Source organism: Astyanax mexicanus, unplaced genomic scaffold (assembly GCF_023375975.1).
Source record: "Astyanax mexicanus isolate ESR-SI-001 unplaced genomic scaffold, AstMex3_surface scaffold_37, whole genome shotgun sequence".
NCBI classification, from domain to species: Eukaryota; Metazoa; Chordata; class Actinopteri; order Characiformes; family Acestrorhamphidae; genus Astyanax; species Astyanax mexicanus.
Genome location: NW_026040047.1, coordinates 561,204 through 575,894, shown reverse-complemented (window position 1 = coordinate 575,894; position 14,691 = coordinate 561,204). Strand labels below are relative to the sequence as shown.

The 14,691-nt window shown below is 41.8% G+C and overlaps 1 protein-coding gene across 2 annotated transcripts in view; it reads right to left on the bottom strand.

Annotated features, from left to right (window-relative positions):
* Positions 1-203: 203 nt before the first annotated feature.
* The window catches only part of fam118b (family with sequence similarity 118 member B), an 87,503-nt gene continuing 73,015 nt past the window's right edge, over positions 204-14,691 (bottom strand). Inside the window, exons 3-8 of one of the 2 annotated variants that reach the window (XM_049473380.1) lie at positions 6,265-6,517; positions 5,504-5,731; positions 5,077-5,205; positions 2,629-2,920; positions 1,444-1,503; positions 204-1,219 (exon numbers count right to left, since the gene is read on the bottom strand). In XM_049473380.1, coding sequence (XP_049329337.1) covers positions 1,206-1,219; positions 1,444-1,503; positions 2,629-2,920; positions 5,077-5,205; positions 5,504-5,731; positions 6,265-6,517 — 976 coding nt within the window. In that variant the 3' untranslated portion in view covers positions 204-1,205. The remainder of the gene's footprint in view (positions 1,220-1,443; positions 1,504-2,628; positions 2,921-5,076; positions 5,206-5,503; positions 5,732-6,264; positions 6,518-14,691) is intronic. The other variant, XM_049473381.1, reaches the window with a different exon arrangement.

Below are 14,691 nucleotides of genomic sequence, written 5' to 3'. Positions count from 1 at the left end.
CCTACCAAGTTTCATTTCTCTATGACTTTCGGTTTAGGCTGCACAACTGTTTTTACAGGAGAAAAAGAATAATAATAATAATAAGAAGAAGAAGAAGAAAAATCTTAGCAAAAACAGTCTAAACAGTCTAAAACAGAAGATAATGAACATTATATTCAAATGCTTCTGGACACTCTTCAAATGAATTAATTCAATGGCAGGTGTGGGCTAGAAGTATTTATTCACCCTCAGTATTAATCTGCAGAGCATTGGAACTGTGTTCTCTGCAATAATGGCGTTCAATACTTCTGGTGTAAGGTGAGGTAAAGCTCTTGTTGCTAAATGCAATTAAACTCTAACTCCAAAATCAAGAAGAGTTTTCTGTAGTAGAGACAGTAATAAGAGCAAACTTTTAATATCCTTGAGATATGGTGCCTTCTGGCTGCATCGTCATGAATGAAAGTATGCAGCAGCTGCGTAGTTTCAGTGGGGGCTGTTGATTTGTTTATAGGATGTTAAACATAGTTGTGGCAGACCACACTATCACTAAGAACATACTTATAAGAAGTCTTTTAATTTATAAAATGCAAAAACACATAGTACCTGGATCAGATTTGCACTTTTAAAGATGAAAATTATGTTTGGGGCAATATTTTAAAATCCCCTCTGAATCATAAATCAGTAAAACAGCACTTATAAATACCCAAACAGAAAAACTGGACAAAACAGACAGTAAAAAAATACAAATGCCTTTTAAAGAACTCTACAATACGGCATCTGTCCTTTTTTCCCGCAGGAGTGGTCCGTGAAAATTAATGAATGCAAGTTTTCATATTTGAATTCATCATGTTAAATTCGGACACAACACCGTGTCAGTAGAAAGCCTGAGAACTGTACACATTTAGTAGGGCTCATTTCATTTGGCAAAAATATTTTATACATGTTTAAATGAGTGAATAACATGGAAACGTATGGACGAGTTGTCATGGTATTTAGTACCATAATATTGGTACTAAGTGTCATGGTATTTAGTCCTCATTCTTGACTCCAGGTGATCTGTGACTGCTACAGAAGAGCATCTTAATCCACTTTAGTCCGCTCCTGGTACTTTTCCCTTTTACCTGATAAGCAATACAGCTAGCAAGACTGAAGTCTGTTCTGGGTGACGGACCTCCAGTACTGGAGGGTTCAGCTGATCTCGGTGTCTAGACCGAAATTCTAGACTGTCAGGAGTGGTAGTCTGGAAAAAAAGAAGGACATATTTAAACACTGTTTGAAAGATTTTGCTACTTTACATGATGTTAGTGGATTTTTGTGCTATAATATTTGCATTTTTTATCACCGAAATAGATGTACAATAGTCCCAATTTGCACACTTCACAAATTAAAGTTGTGTATACTGGGAATTTCACTAGGAGAAAGAGGAATAAAATGAGGAATAAAACAGCACTAAATGGCTCTAACCTTGCAGAAATGTTTTCTGTGTAGTAAAGCCGTTTTGGCTTTCCTCTTGTATTAGTGATCCTGTGAATCAGAATGTTGTTAATTTACCAGCATATAAGCATTGAATTTTTGTCTAATTCACTCTAACTGAATTAATTCACATACTCGGGTACTCAAGTATGGGGGTGTGTCAGTATATTTTTGACATGCAGCATTAATGTAGAAAAGTATATGAGATCGTAAAGTATCTGCTGCCAAGATTTTTCACAAGACAATGCAAAAGCATTTTCTGCACACAGTATATAGGCATGGCCTGTCTGCAGTTCTGACCTGGAGAAATCTGTTGAGACTTTCATTAGACTCTGTGTAGAAGATTTCTTTAGTTTAATATCAGAACGAAACTCTGCAGGTCCTTTTCTTGTTATGAAGAATGTCAGATGCAGAATTTACTTTTTAGGTGGGTAATGGCATTGTCTACAAAGAGTTTCATTACGGATGTAGTGCACCAAGCTGGACATAAAACGACTGATCAGAAATAGTTTAGATAATTGCTTATTTATCATGTAATCAATGATAAATAAAACACTTTGCAACGTGTAAGTAGTGCAGAAATACGTGTCATTTGACACCAGTTGGCCAACAGTCCCAACTAATGGATTTCCTGCAGTTTTAAGGTTTTGTCTGCGTCCTGTTATTGAACACTTTTCAGTGCTGCCTTTCAGCTGTTTTCTTATTGCATTTATTAATAAACTAATTCTTGTAATTCTGTTGTATGCTGAGGGAGGTGTCATTTCTGTTATTGGCTGTGGACCTATTACATAATGTAATCAGATTCTATTTTTATCTTTCTAGTGGCCCACACATAGAACCGGGAAACATCTTGGTTCTTTTTACGGCCAGTCCATCCCTGCTTTAAGGGACAGGGTAAAATTAAACATTTTAGTTAAATTGTTGGATTTGGTAGAATTGGAAAATACCTTGACCCCAGCTTTCAGCTACATGGTGTAGTTATTTTTATAGTTCTCACTGGCATTTCTACACGACCTTAATGAAGATGTGGATGCAGTTCGAGAGAACTGATCATGTATTTGTGGACGGCTCCAGTGTAGTCCACTGCACCAAGCGTCTTAAGCATTTGGGTACAGGGAAAGCTGTGAAAATGCAATTCTTTGTTAAACACATGAAAAACATTGGATTTGTGCTCACCACATCCATTGGTGTCCCTATTGCAGATCTCATTGGCCAAGCGCTCAAAGTATTCCGGCAGGTCAGCATACTCATTTCCGTACGAGATGACTTTAATGCCCTTGTCAAGCATATTGTCACGAAGCTTCTTGAACTCTCCGACATCCTCTCTACGCACCAGCATGAAGTGCTCCAGGTCTGACTTGTGCTTGACTGCCTCCAGAAACAGTGCCTGGAAGGTAGTGTCATCCACTGTGCGTCCACATCCCAAAAACACAAACGATTTCGTTTCATACAGCTTCTGGATCTCCCGCTAAGAACAAAGAACAGCACAATTAATGCTCTGACTCATAACTTTTTAAGCACAACAAAGCAGCAATGCTTCTACTGGAGATTATATACAGTACCCCTGCAATTCTGTTAGATAATGCTTCATTTCTCCCAGAAAATGATTACAATTACAAATGCTTTGATATTAAAATGTTCATTTAATTTGTCTTCAATCAAAAAACACAAAAAGAACAGTCAATAAGCCAAACTGGATATAATTCCACACCAAACATAAAAAAGGGGGTGGACAAAAGTATTGGCACCCTTTAAAAAAATCATGTTTTGCGTCTCTAATTTGTGTAATTAACAGTTACTTACCTGTGGCACATAACAGGTGGTGGCAATAACTAAATCCCACTTGCAGCCAGTTAAAATGGATTAAACTTGACTCAATCTCCTTGTGTGTACCACATTGAGCATGGAGTAAAGAAAGAAGACCAAAGAACTGTCTGAGGCAAAATTGTGAGGAAGCATGGGCAATCTCAAGGCTTCAAGTCCATCTCCAAAGACCTGAATGTTCCTGTGTCTACCGTGCGCAGTGTTAAGTAGTTTAAAGCCCATGGCACTGTGGCTAACCTCCCTGGATGTGGACGGAAAAGAAAAATTGACGAGAGATTTCAGCGTAAGATTGTGCGGATGGTGGATAAAGAACCTCGACTAACATCCAAACATGTTCAAGCTGTCCTGCAGTCCGAGGGGACAACAGTGTCAACCCGTACTATCCGTCGGCGTCTGAATGAAAAGGGACTCTATGGTAGGATACCCAGGAAGACCCCACTTCTGACCCAGAGACATAAAAAAGGCAGGCTGGAGTTTGCCAAAACTTACCTGAGAAAACCAAAAACGTTTTGGAAAAATGTTCTCTGGTCAGATGAGACAAAAGTAGAGCTTTTTAAATTTACAGGAAAAAAAACGAGGGCTTCAAAGAAAAGAACACGGTCCCTACAGTCAAACATGGCGGAGGTTCCCTGATGTTTTGGGGTTGCTTTGCTCCCTCTGGCTTTGGACTGCTTGACCATGTGCATGGCATTATGAAGTCTGAAGATAATGCATAATGTAGGGCCCAGGTCTCCCTTCAGAGGTCATGGGTCTTCCAGCAGGACAATGACCCAAAACACACTTCAAAAAGCACTAGAAAATGGTTTGAGAGAAAGCACTGGAGACTTCTAAAGTGGCCAGAAATGAGTCCAGACCTGAATCCCATAGAACACCTGTGGAGAGATCTCAAAATGGTAGTTTGAAGAAGGCAAATACATAGAGAAGTCCACTGTGGAGGAGAACGAAATATGCATTTACACTTCCCGAGAGAAGGGCAAAGCCAGTTTTAATGTGTAATGAAACCGTGGACTCTGAAGAGTTGTAACGTTGCGACACCACTATTCTCCCTATCAACCTACTGGCACCAAGCATTAAACTGTTCTCTGGAATGATAACGGTCCAGTACTTTTGTGAGTTGTGGAGTTGGGGAAGGTGTGGGGTGGTCATCGGTCAACTGACATTACAGTATACAATCAAATCCTGTAAGCAATGTTCCAAAATCAAGCAAAAAGCATTTTCTTAGACAACAGAGACTTTTATTTAAATACCATTGATTTAGAAAGAAACAATGAATAAGCAACATAGACTTTTTGTACATGTAACGTTTCCCTATGGCCTTTTAACCTTTTAACTGCTGCTTTAGGTCAGGCAAAATACAACACTTAGTTCAGTTATTGCTGCAAAGGGGAAAGATCACACTAGATACTGATAGCAAATGTTCACATACTTTTGCCTCTAGAATATGTAATAATGGATCTATTAAGTTCTGATGATATTTTAGGTCATTTTTATGCAGAAATATAGAACATTTTAAAGGGTTTCCAAATGTTACGCAGCTTTTTGCATCAAAACAGTGTAGCCACATTTATCATTGTGCACATTTTCTGTGGGCACGACCACCAATGCAATGTGTCGGCGCATGTTATGTAAATTAATGTATTTCTGTAATCAATGATGTCAGTTGTGGTGAATTCTATTAATCACATTTATCATACCAAGCTTTTCAGTCTTGCAGCCTTGAAGGATGCATAAAGCAGCCTAGTGCTTTATGACTAGTTCTAGTCATCTCTAGAACAGTAGATAAGGAGGGTCAATACTCACCATGACTTCAGTGTTTCTCAGAACATTCTGGTAGCCAGCAGGATGCAGCACAATGCCACTGGGGTTTGTATAAACGCCATGTATATGAAGCACACTCAGTCTCCTTTTCTCCTGAGCCCACTCCAGGACCTACATACAAAATTTAAATATATCCATGGCAGTGAGTAAGTGAGGGTGTTTTGGCAGGGATTAAACCTAGTCTTGGACTACACAGCATTTTGAATAGAGATTTTCTATACATGTAACTGACAAATATACTATATAAGGTTTAAATGCTGGAACACTTTCAATAATTATTTGATTTTACACCCTTGCCTGTTCACAGTTCATGAACAATACTAAACTCTGAATAACATTGACACTTCAGTGACTGTTACGTCCTTCTTCTGCTCAGCTGTGGTTTTTAGCTAAGATGTTTGTTCTGTACCTTCTTCTCATCTGTGAGGTCCAGAGATTCCAGTTTGGTGCCTTGATGGGCTGCGTAGATTTCAAGCAGGTTGTCAAAGTTGGTGGTGAGGACTAAAGCCCCACTTTCCATCAGCTGGAGCACAGACCGCAGCAGGTGCTTCCCCGCATGCTCCATCTTACACTCCAAATCGTCAAACACTTCATATAAGCAGTCTTTGAAGAAGGTGGAACGTACGTTTCCTGTCCGCTGCACACAGGGTGAAAGGATCACATACACACACACACAATGACTATCTTTAAGAATAATTAACAAATTCAAAATATACAGGTTCAAAAATATGATTAGGTACAGCTTTACAGTTATGTACACATTTATGACTCTTTATGATTTATCCTTTATGATTACTATGACAAATCCTTGACATCCACACCTTTAAGCCTTGAGCTGTGAAGAGTGAGATTATATGCGTCTATAACTGACCACACAATCCCATCACGCTGATCCTATCACTCTCTCTGCCAAACCATGACTGCATGTTATGCTTAGCTGTTTCTTTCCATACAGTTATTAGATCTACTCTTTGCAATAGACAGAGGCTACTGAGATTACCCAGAGATTATCAAGCTTCTCGGCCACAGAGAGGCCATGTTACCACACAACCAATCAGTACACCTTGGTCATTGAAGAACATAAGTTTGCTTATTTGTGTATCTGGTATGGATACAAATAGAATGGCAATATGAATTGAGAGCCTATATATATTTCTGAAAGTCTCTTACCGGAGAGAGTTTTTGAATGAGGTCATGTGCAACATGCACTAGGTTCTTATCCTCCTGTAGACTCTTTTGGAATCGCCGGCTCTCCTCCTCCTCCAGCAGATCAAAATCATTAGCAGCATCCAAAAGTGCCTGAATCAGGCCTTTCCAGGAGCGTAGTGCGGGCACCTGCGGAGCCACAGCTGAGCTCACCCCAGTGCCAATCACCAGGACCAGCTCTGGGGCTCGTTTGGTCTTCAAGCTGGGTAACAACTTTCTGTGAAACACAATTGCTTTAATATGATTCTAGAATCACTTATGGAAATGGACATTAAAACTTTATTACATTCCTTAAATATGCGTATGCATAAATTAAATTTACCTAAGCTCCAACCCCAACCCCAAGGTGCAAAGCCTAACATTAATTTAAAATTGAATCGCAATCCCAACCCTGTTCCTAATTCTAACCCTAACACTGTTGAGAATCAGCACAGAGTCAGAAGATAATTTTAAAAATATATGCACAATCTATATGTTGCAAAAAAGTGGGATTTAAAGTTCACAAGTTACTGGGGTCTTGGGTTCAAGTCCCTATCTGGGTGGAGTTTCCATGTTCTCCCCGTGTCAGTGTGGGTTTCCTCCGGGGACACCAGTTTCCTCCCACAGTCCAAAAACATGGAGATCAGGTAAATTGAATACTCTAAATTGCCCAGAAAATTAAATACTCTAAATGGATTTGGTGTGTATGTGTACAGTTTGTGGTATGTTTGTAGGTTTGTGTGTGTGTAAGTGTGTGTGTATGACTGTGCCCAGATATGGATTGGCACTCTGTTCTGGGTAAATGCTGTAGTGCCTGATGTAGTCCTCCAGGTGGACGGTTGTTTCTGGTTGAGAGTACGCTGTGCGCTATCGGCTGCTGCTTCTCACCGGCGTGTGGATGAGTGTTGAGTATGAATGGTTGTGTGTAAAACGTGTAAATTGTAAAGCGTCCTTGGGTTTCTAGAAAGGCGCTAAATAAGTTGAACTTCATTCATTCATCCCACTTAACATTAGACGTCTTATAGACGTGCAGATCATGTCCAATACCAATTCTGCACTTCTACAAACTAGGTTTACTATTTGGACGTTTAACTATGACCCTACTTCGACGACAATATGCAGTTAAACATTTGAACGCCGGGCCAGGTTCTCTTGTGCATCATCAGATGGCCAACTCAGTGTCTAGCAGCCACAACCTCGTTTGTGGGTCTAAGTCAAAGAGCCCAGCTTCTGAGGGTGGGCTGTATAGGGGGCAGCCGGAGATTATGTGCTCGGCTGTCTGTTCCGGTTCACCACACTCGCATGCCGCACTGTCCGACAGGCCCCACCTCTTTAAAGATGAACTGAAACGGCCTACTCCAGTGCGCAAACGATTCAGAGAGGTCCACAGATGCCGTGGCAGGTCTTCCCCTTTTACCCCACCTCCTGGGTCCTTAATGTATTGTTGGATGCGGGAGGGCCCAGCCGTCTCCCACATCTGTTGCCAGGCTGATGCCAGCCATGCGTCCCTGGACAAGTCCTCAGGAATAGACTGTAGCATCTCTTGTGCTGCCTTGTTGTAGGGATGGCTGGTGTTATCGTGGCTTTGTGCAGGATGTGCCAGTCATATTTCTGGGCTTTTCTTGCAAGGGTGAGGGTAGCTGCATCCCATCGGAGGCTGGCTGGGGCGATCCCAGCCAGAACTGGCAGGTAGGACACAGGGGTGGGTTTCAGGCAGCCAGTTACAATCCGGAGGGCACTGTTGATCACAGTGTCTACCTTGCTCACATGTGTGCTTCTACTCCAGGCAGGGGCACAGTATTCAGCTACGGGTAGAACAAGAGCTTGCGTGGAGATGCGAAGAGTCTGGGGGGAAGCTCCCCAAGTCGAACCTGCCAGACGGCGCATGAGTGAAACCCTGGCAGATACCTTGGCCTTCACTTCGTCCAGATGTTGCTTATAGGACAGTGTTCGGTCTAAGCGTACACCAAGGTACTTGGGGGGCTTGCTGGAACTCCAGACGATTGTTGCCAACATATACATCCAGTTCCCTTCTTGCTTCCCAGTTGTTGAGGTGGAATGCTGCAGACACTGTCTTGCCCACGCTCAGCTGAAGGTACCACTTTTGGAGGTAGTCTGCTAGGATACCCATGTCTTGGTTGAGACCATCTTCCATTGCCTTCCATGTTGGGCGTTGGAGCATTATGGCCAAATCGTCTGCATATCCGTACTTGGTGGATGTTATATCTGGCAGGTCGTGGATATATATGTTGAACAGCATTGGTGATAGGACGGAGCCTTGTGGAACACCGTTCTTCAGTCTGCGGAGCCTGCTGGTCTGGCCATCGCTGGTCTGGACAGTGAAGCTGCGGTTTGATAGCATCTCCATTATAAATCTCACCATGTGCCGGTCCGGGATTGTCCTTAGCAGTTTTAGATGTAGTCCACGGTGCCACACAGTGTCATAGGCGGCAGTCAGGTCCAAGAATACTACTCCAGCTTTCTCATTATCCTGGAAGCTGTCCTCGATGTCCTGAGTAAGTAGTGTTACCTGATCCACCGTTGACCTGCCTCGGCGGAAGCCAGCTTGTTCTGGTGGAAGTTGTAGGTCCACCACTGGTTCAATACGGCTATGGATCAGACGCTCCAAGATCTTATACGGGACACATAACAGAGAGATGGGCCTGTAGGACTTTGGGTCTTCGGTTGGTTTGTTTGGCTTTGGCATGGCTATGACAGAAGCTTGCCGCCAGGTCTTTGGGAGCGTGGACCTCCGGAAACATATTGTGAAGAACGAGCAGAGCCAGCGAGATGTTCTATCGCTTTGGTGCATGACAAATTCTGGATGGATGTTGTCACGACCTGAGAGGTTGGCATCAACACTGGCTGCCCTGGAAAGTGACAAAACCTCACTTGAGGTCAGTCGAGTGAAGTTTTTGTCTGCATCTGGGAAGCGGCCATTTTTCAGGAGCTGGGAAGCAATGGCGTCAGCAGTCACTGGACACCTGCGGGGTGTTGTTTTTCTCCCTGAGAGCCGGTTGATGGTCTGCCACTCTTTCCGGTTAGAGTGGGTGAAGTTGATTGATTCCACAACTTCATTCCACCTAGTCCTCCGGGTGTCATCCAGTTTCTGCAGTAGAATTGTTGCTGTTGCATCCATTTCTTCCCTGGAGCTTGTCTGCTGGTGTTTGCGCAGCAGGCTGCTACACTCCTCATCCCAGCCTGGAATGTAGTTTTTGTTGTAGCCTCGTGGTATGTTGTGTTTTGCTTCCCTTAGGAGGACTTTGCAGTAGGCCGCGTATGCAGCGTCCACATCAGCTGTTTCGGGGTCCGGCAGACCAGCAGTTCTTCTATCCGTTTCTGCCATAAAGGACTGCCAATTTGCCTTCCTGAAGTTCCATCTCCTGACCGGTTTGCCAGCTACCGGCTGTACCAGCGAAGGTACTTTGATGATGGATGGCCGGTGGTGTGAGCGAGGGAATCTGTCCAAGACCCGTCTCTCAGGTTTTATGTCATTGCTGCGGCATCTGGCGAAGACCAGGTCTGGGTTGGTATAATAATTCGGCAAACGCTCCTTTATGCATTCTGCACCTGCTGCCTGGAATTCATTGCAGAGTACTCTGAAACTGAAGGAACTTATTTCCCTTAGAACATTTAGAAATTTTGTAAGAAACCTGGAATCAGCCTCTTATTGTTTTTGTTCATGTTTTGTGTGAAGGTCCTGTTATTCAACCATATTGACCCATCCAGACTGTATATTGTACATTACTGTTTGATTCCTTATTGTTTGATTCTTTGTTTTATGGCTTAACTGTGAACTGTCTGTTTTAAATGTTGAAACTGATGTTTAGGCTGCTGTCTTGGCCAGGCTTCCCTTGAAAAAGAGATCATTGTGTCTCAATGGGACCGACCTGGTTAAATAAAGGCTAAATAAAAAATAAAATAAAAATAAGAGTTCCATCGTGCAGAGAAGAAGCTTGGGGACTCTTTTGGGTCAAAGAGCAATAATGCTTCAATGTTAGAAGCCCACTTACTCAGGACTTCACCATTCTGAGATGTGCGGTTGTAACCCCAATCTGTGTGTTCACAGTTGAAGTCTCCTGCATAGATGGCAGGAGCAGGCACAGGTGGAAGTGATGTTGCCGTCAGCGCTGTTGGGGGAGGCTTATATACATTCACAACAAATGTTTCTTGGATTTTTGTGACCAGCCACTCAATGTTGCAGCCAGATGGAGCTTGGCTGATGGCAGACCAGCTTAATCCTTCCCAGACAAAAGTTGCCATTCCATGCTTCTTACTGTAGATGGATCCAGCAAGGAGGAACCCAGGCAGCTTGAGGTTGTCATCAGAAACCCAGTGTGTCTCTTGCAGGAGAATAACTGCCACTTTGTTGGAATCGGCGAGGTGTTTGATGACTTCAAGTTTGGCGATGGTCAGGCCCTCGACGTTGAGTTGGAACACTGTCAGACCCTGGTTTTCGACGGTGGGGGTGTCTGGCCGTCTTGATGAGGATGTTCTTGGTTGTGACCTTGGCTTGTACCTTGGTCTGCCAGTTCGATGATTCTTCGGCGACATTAGTTTCATGAGTTGGTCTTGCACCATTTCTCACTACTCGCAGAGGAGGCCACGTGGAGGCTGTCGTCTTCTCCTCCGCTGGGCCAGGTAATTTTTTTGGACGTCCTGGGGACGTACATTATTAAAGAATATATTTATTATTTTTATATTAATTTATCAACCTTGTTGTTATCAATATCATTGATCAATGATCAATATGAATATATATTATTTATTATTAAGCATGGTTTATTACTAAATACATTATATTTTTGTATCTATTTAATTAAATAACGAATTTATGTTTTTTTTTTGTTTTGAAAATGCAACTTGTGTGGAACACAACAGAGGATCCATTTAAAATCAACACAGTGGTACGATAGGGGTAATTAATGTAATTTATCCATTGCTTTTAGTGGTTGTTGGCAGATTGAAGTGTTTTAGAAAAAATGAGGGGGATTAAAATGCAATTTATTGTAAAACATAGTGTGTAACTAACGTGCATTAGGAGTACCAGATACCAGTCTTGAAAACACAGCTTAGCAATCGATCTAGGATCAGCATGTCCTCACTGACCACTTATAAGAAATGTAATTATAATCTATCAACCCAGCCAATCTCATCCCCCCTGCTGCCAGCCTGTCTCCTCACAAGCAACAAATACAATACTACTTACAGATCCCATGAGCTTTAGTCAAAGAAAAGGCATGAGCATTATTCATCTGAACATATGAAGCCTCCTTCAGCAGGATAAACTGGATTAGTTGAACATTTTAATTTCACAGTCTGATCCGGATATTTTAGTACTGACTGAATCCTGGCTTAAGTAGCCCTAACAGATTACAATCTCTACAGAGCCAACAGAAAAGCAAGGGGTGTGGTGTTGCTATTTATGTTAAATGCAACATTCAAATAAAAAATTTTAATACACTATCCAAGGAAGCCTGTTTAAATTGTTAGCTCTGCAAGTGAGTGTTGGACGCAATAAGAGTTTTGTGGTTGCTGGTGTTTATATACCTCCTTCTGAACCCTCTCATTCTATAGATGAGTTAGCTGGGCTTTTATCTCTATACACTGATTCAGAAATGCTGATCCTAGGTGATTTTAATCTGAACTGGTTAACTAATGCATCCCATCATCTAACAGAAGTGTGTGGTAATACTTCGCTTAAGCAATTAATTACTGAGCCAACACAACCAAACTTGCATGAACCCACCAAGTCAACCTTAATAGATTTAATCTTATCAAATAGATCTGACAAAATTACCTCTACAGGTGTATTTGACCCTGGTATAAGTGACCACTGTCCTATCAGATGCATTAGGGACATCAGCATAAAGAAGTCTTCTTAAACATTTTAATGATCAAGCTTTTTTAAATGATCTAGCCCTCAGCATCATTCACTATACCTCAGGAATCCTGGATGTTGACTTTGCACTAGATCATTTTACCAAAATATTTCTAGCAGTGGTAAACAAGCATGTCCCCTATAAAACCATGAGAATACGGGATATATCTAACCCCCGGATGACTAATGAAATATCTTCCTTGCTAAATGCTAGAAAAGTGGTGATAGAGACCAATGGCTTATTTTTAGGCAGTTAAGGAACAAATGTACCTCTCACATTAGAAAGGCTAAAGCAGAATACTGTATAGATTAATTCTCAACATCTGCTTCAAACTCTGTCAAATTTTGGAAAGTTGCTAATTCACTTAAAAACAAATCAGAGCTTACTCCCACCCAGATTTTAGTACATAATCACCAAATATCTGACAAAAGAGAGCTTTGCCAAACATCTATTAATCATTTTGTAGCAGCTGGACATGTATTTGATAAAATTAATACAATAATACCAAACAATGAAACACATGCGCCACCTGCTGTAATATATATTACTATAATATATAGTAGCTAAAGCCCTCAGCACTATTAACACAAAAAAAGGCACAGGAGAAGACAGGCTTGACCCCTTCTTTCTGAAGCTTGCATCTCCAGTCATTCTTAAACATATCACATATATTTCTAATCTCTCCATTTTATCAAGCAGAATTCCCAGGATCTGGAAAACAGCCCAAGTAATACCAATCCACAAAGGAGGTGACCTTGCAGACCTCAACAACTTCAGACCAATCTCTAAACTGTCATGCCTCGCTAAAACTTTAGAATCCCTAGTGAATGACCAACTTAAGACATTTCTCAGTGTAAACTCAATCCTATCAGATCATCAATCTGGTTTTAGAGAGAGGCACAGCACTATAACTGCTACTACTCTGATCCTTGATGATCTTTTAACCTCCATTGATCGAAAGAAACACTGTGCAGTCATTTTCATTGATCTCTCTAAAGCTTTTAAAACAGTTGATCATTCTCTACTTTTAAAAAGTCTACAAAACATCGGCTTCGACCACAATGGTTTAGAAATGACTTAACTCATAGAAAGCAGTGTGTGGTCCTGGGACAATGTAGATCAGAACCGCTACCCATCAAGGATCAATCCTTGGCCCAATATTATTTAATATATACATTAATGATATTGTCACCTCCATTGTGGACTGTAAAATACATTTATATGCTGATGACACAATTTTATATTGCTCAGCTGACCACATTAGTGCGGCAGTAGAGAAACTGCAGCACACTTTTAATGCCGTACAGGCTGCCTTTTATAACCATGAACTTGTTTTAAATGAAAACCAAATAGTTAGTTCAGTCCCGTAACCGCACTCTGCGGTCGTAGGGAGGCATGAGAGATGCTGACACAGTTGTCCTTTTCCACTGCTGCCTGTCCTTGACTTCACACAGGAGCCTGTTCATGTCCAGACCAGTCCAAGCCTTGACATCGTCCATCCAGCACTTCCGTGGTCGGCCTCGTCGCCTACCTCCTTCGACTGTTCCTTGAAGGATTGTTTTCGATAAGGAGTCATGTCTGCTGGTGTGCCCAAACCACTGAAGCTTCCGTCGTTTTACCGTTGCCAGCAGTGGTTCTTGGGGTCCAGCTAATGTGGCAACAAGACCTCTGACATACTCGTTGGTCTTATGTTCCATCCAAGAGATACCAAGGAGCCTGCGGTAGCACTTCATTTCAAATGCTTGTATGCGTTTCTCCATCTCGGTTGTCAAAGTCCAGCTTTCGCATCCATACAGGAAGATTGACAGGACCAGGGACTTGAAGAGCTTTAATTTCGTGTTGAAGCTGAGTTCTTTACTCTGCCATGTTTTTCTCAGGCCTGCCATGGCTGATGTGGCGATTGCGATCCTGATCTTTATCTCTGCTGTGCATCTGCCATCTTGGCTTAGTATGGAACCCAGGTACTTGAATGTATGTACTTCATCTAGCTGTTGGCCATTCATTGTAATGTTGGCACTGCATATATTGTTGATGCTATTCACCATTACTTTGCTCTTGTCTGTGCTCACCTCCATGCCATATGCTCCTGCTCTGCCAGCCAATTTGTCTGTCAGCGACTGGAGTTCTTGGTTGCTGCCTCCCATTAAGTCAATATCTCTTAAATAATTCTCTTAAAATTACAACTTTGAAGGGTTCTAATGTGGAAAGAGTTAATGAATATAAGCACCTGGGCATATGGCTAGATGACAAATTTACTCTTAAGCACCATATTAACAAGCTTTCGGGTAAAATAAGGCAAAACCTTGGCTTCCTATATAGAAATAAATCATGCTTCCCAACAAACACAAGAAAAAAGATTGTAGAAGCAATGTTTTTATCTATGCTAGATTATGGTGGTGTGATTTATAGACATCTGAGTCTGTATATCATGCGGCACTAAGATTCATTACTGGCGACCCGTTTTTATTACACATCACTGTTCACTATGAAAAAGCTGGATGGTCTTCTCTTGCTGTGTATTTGTTTCAGC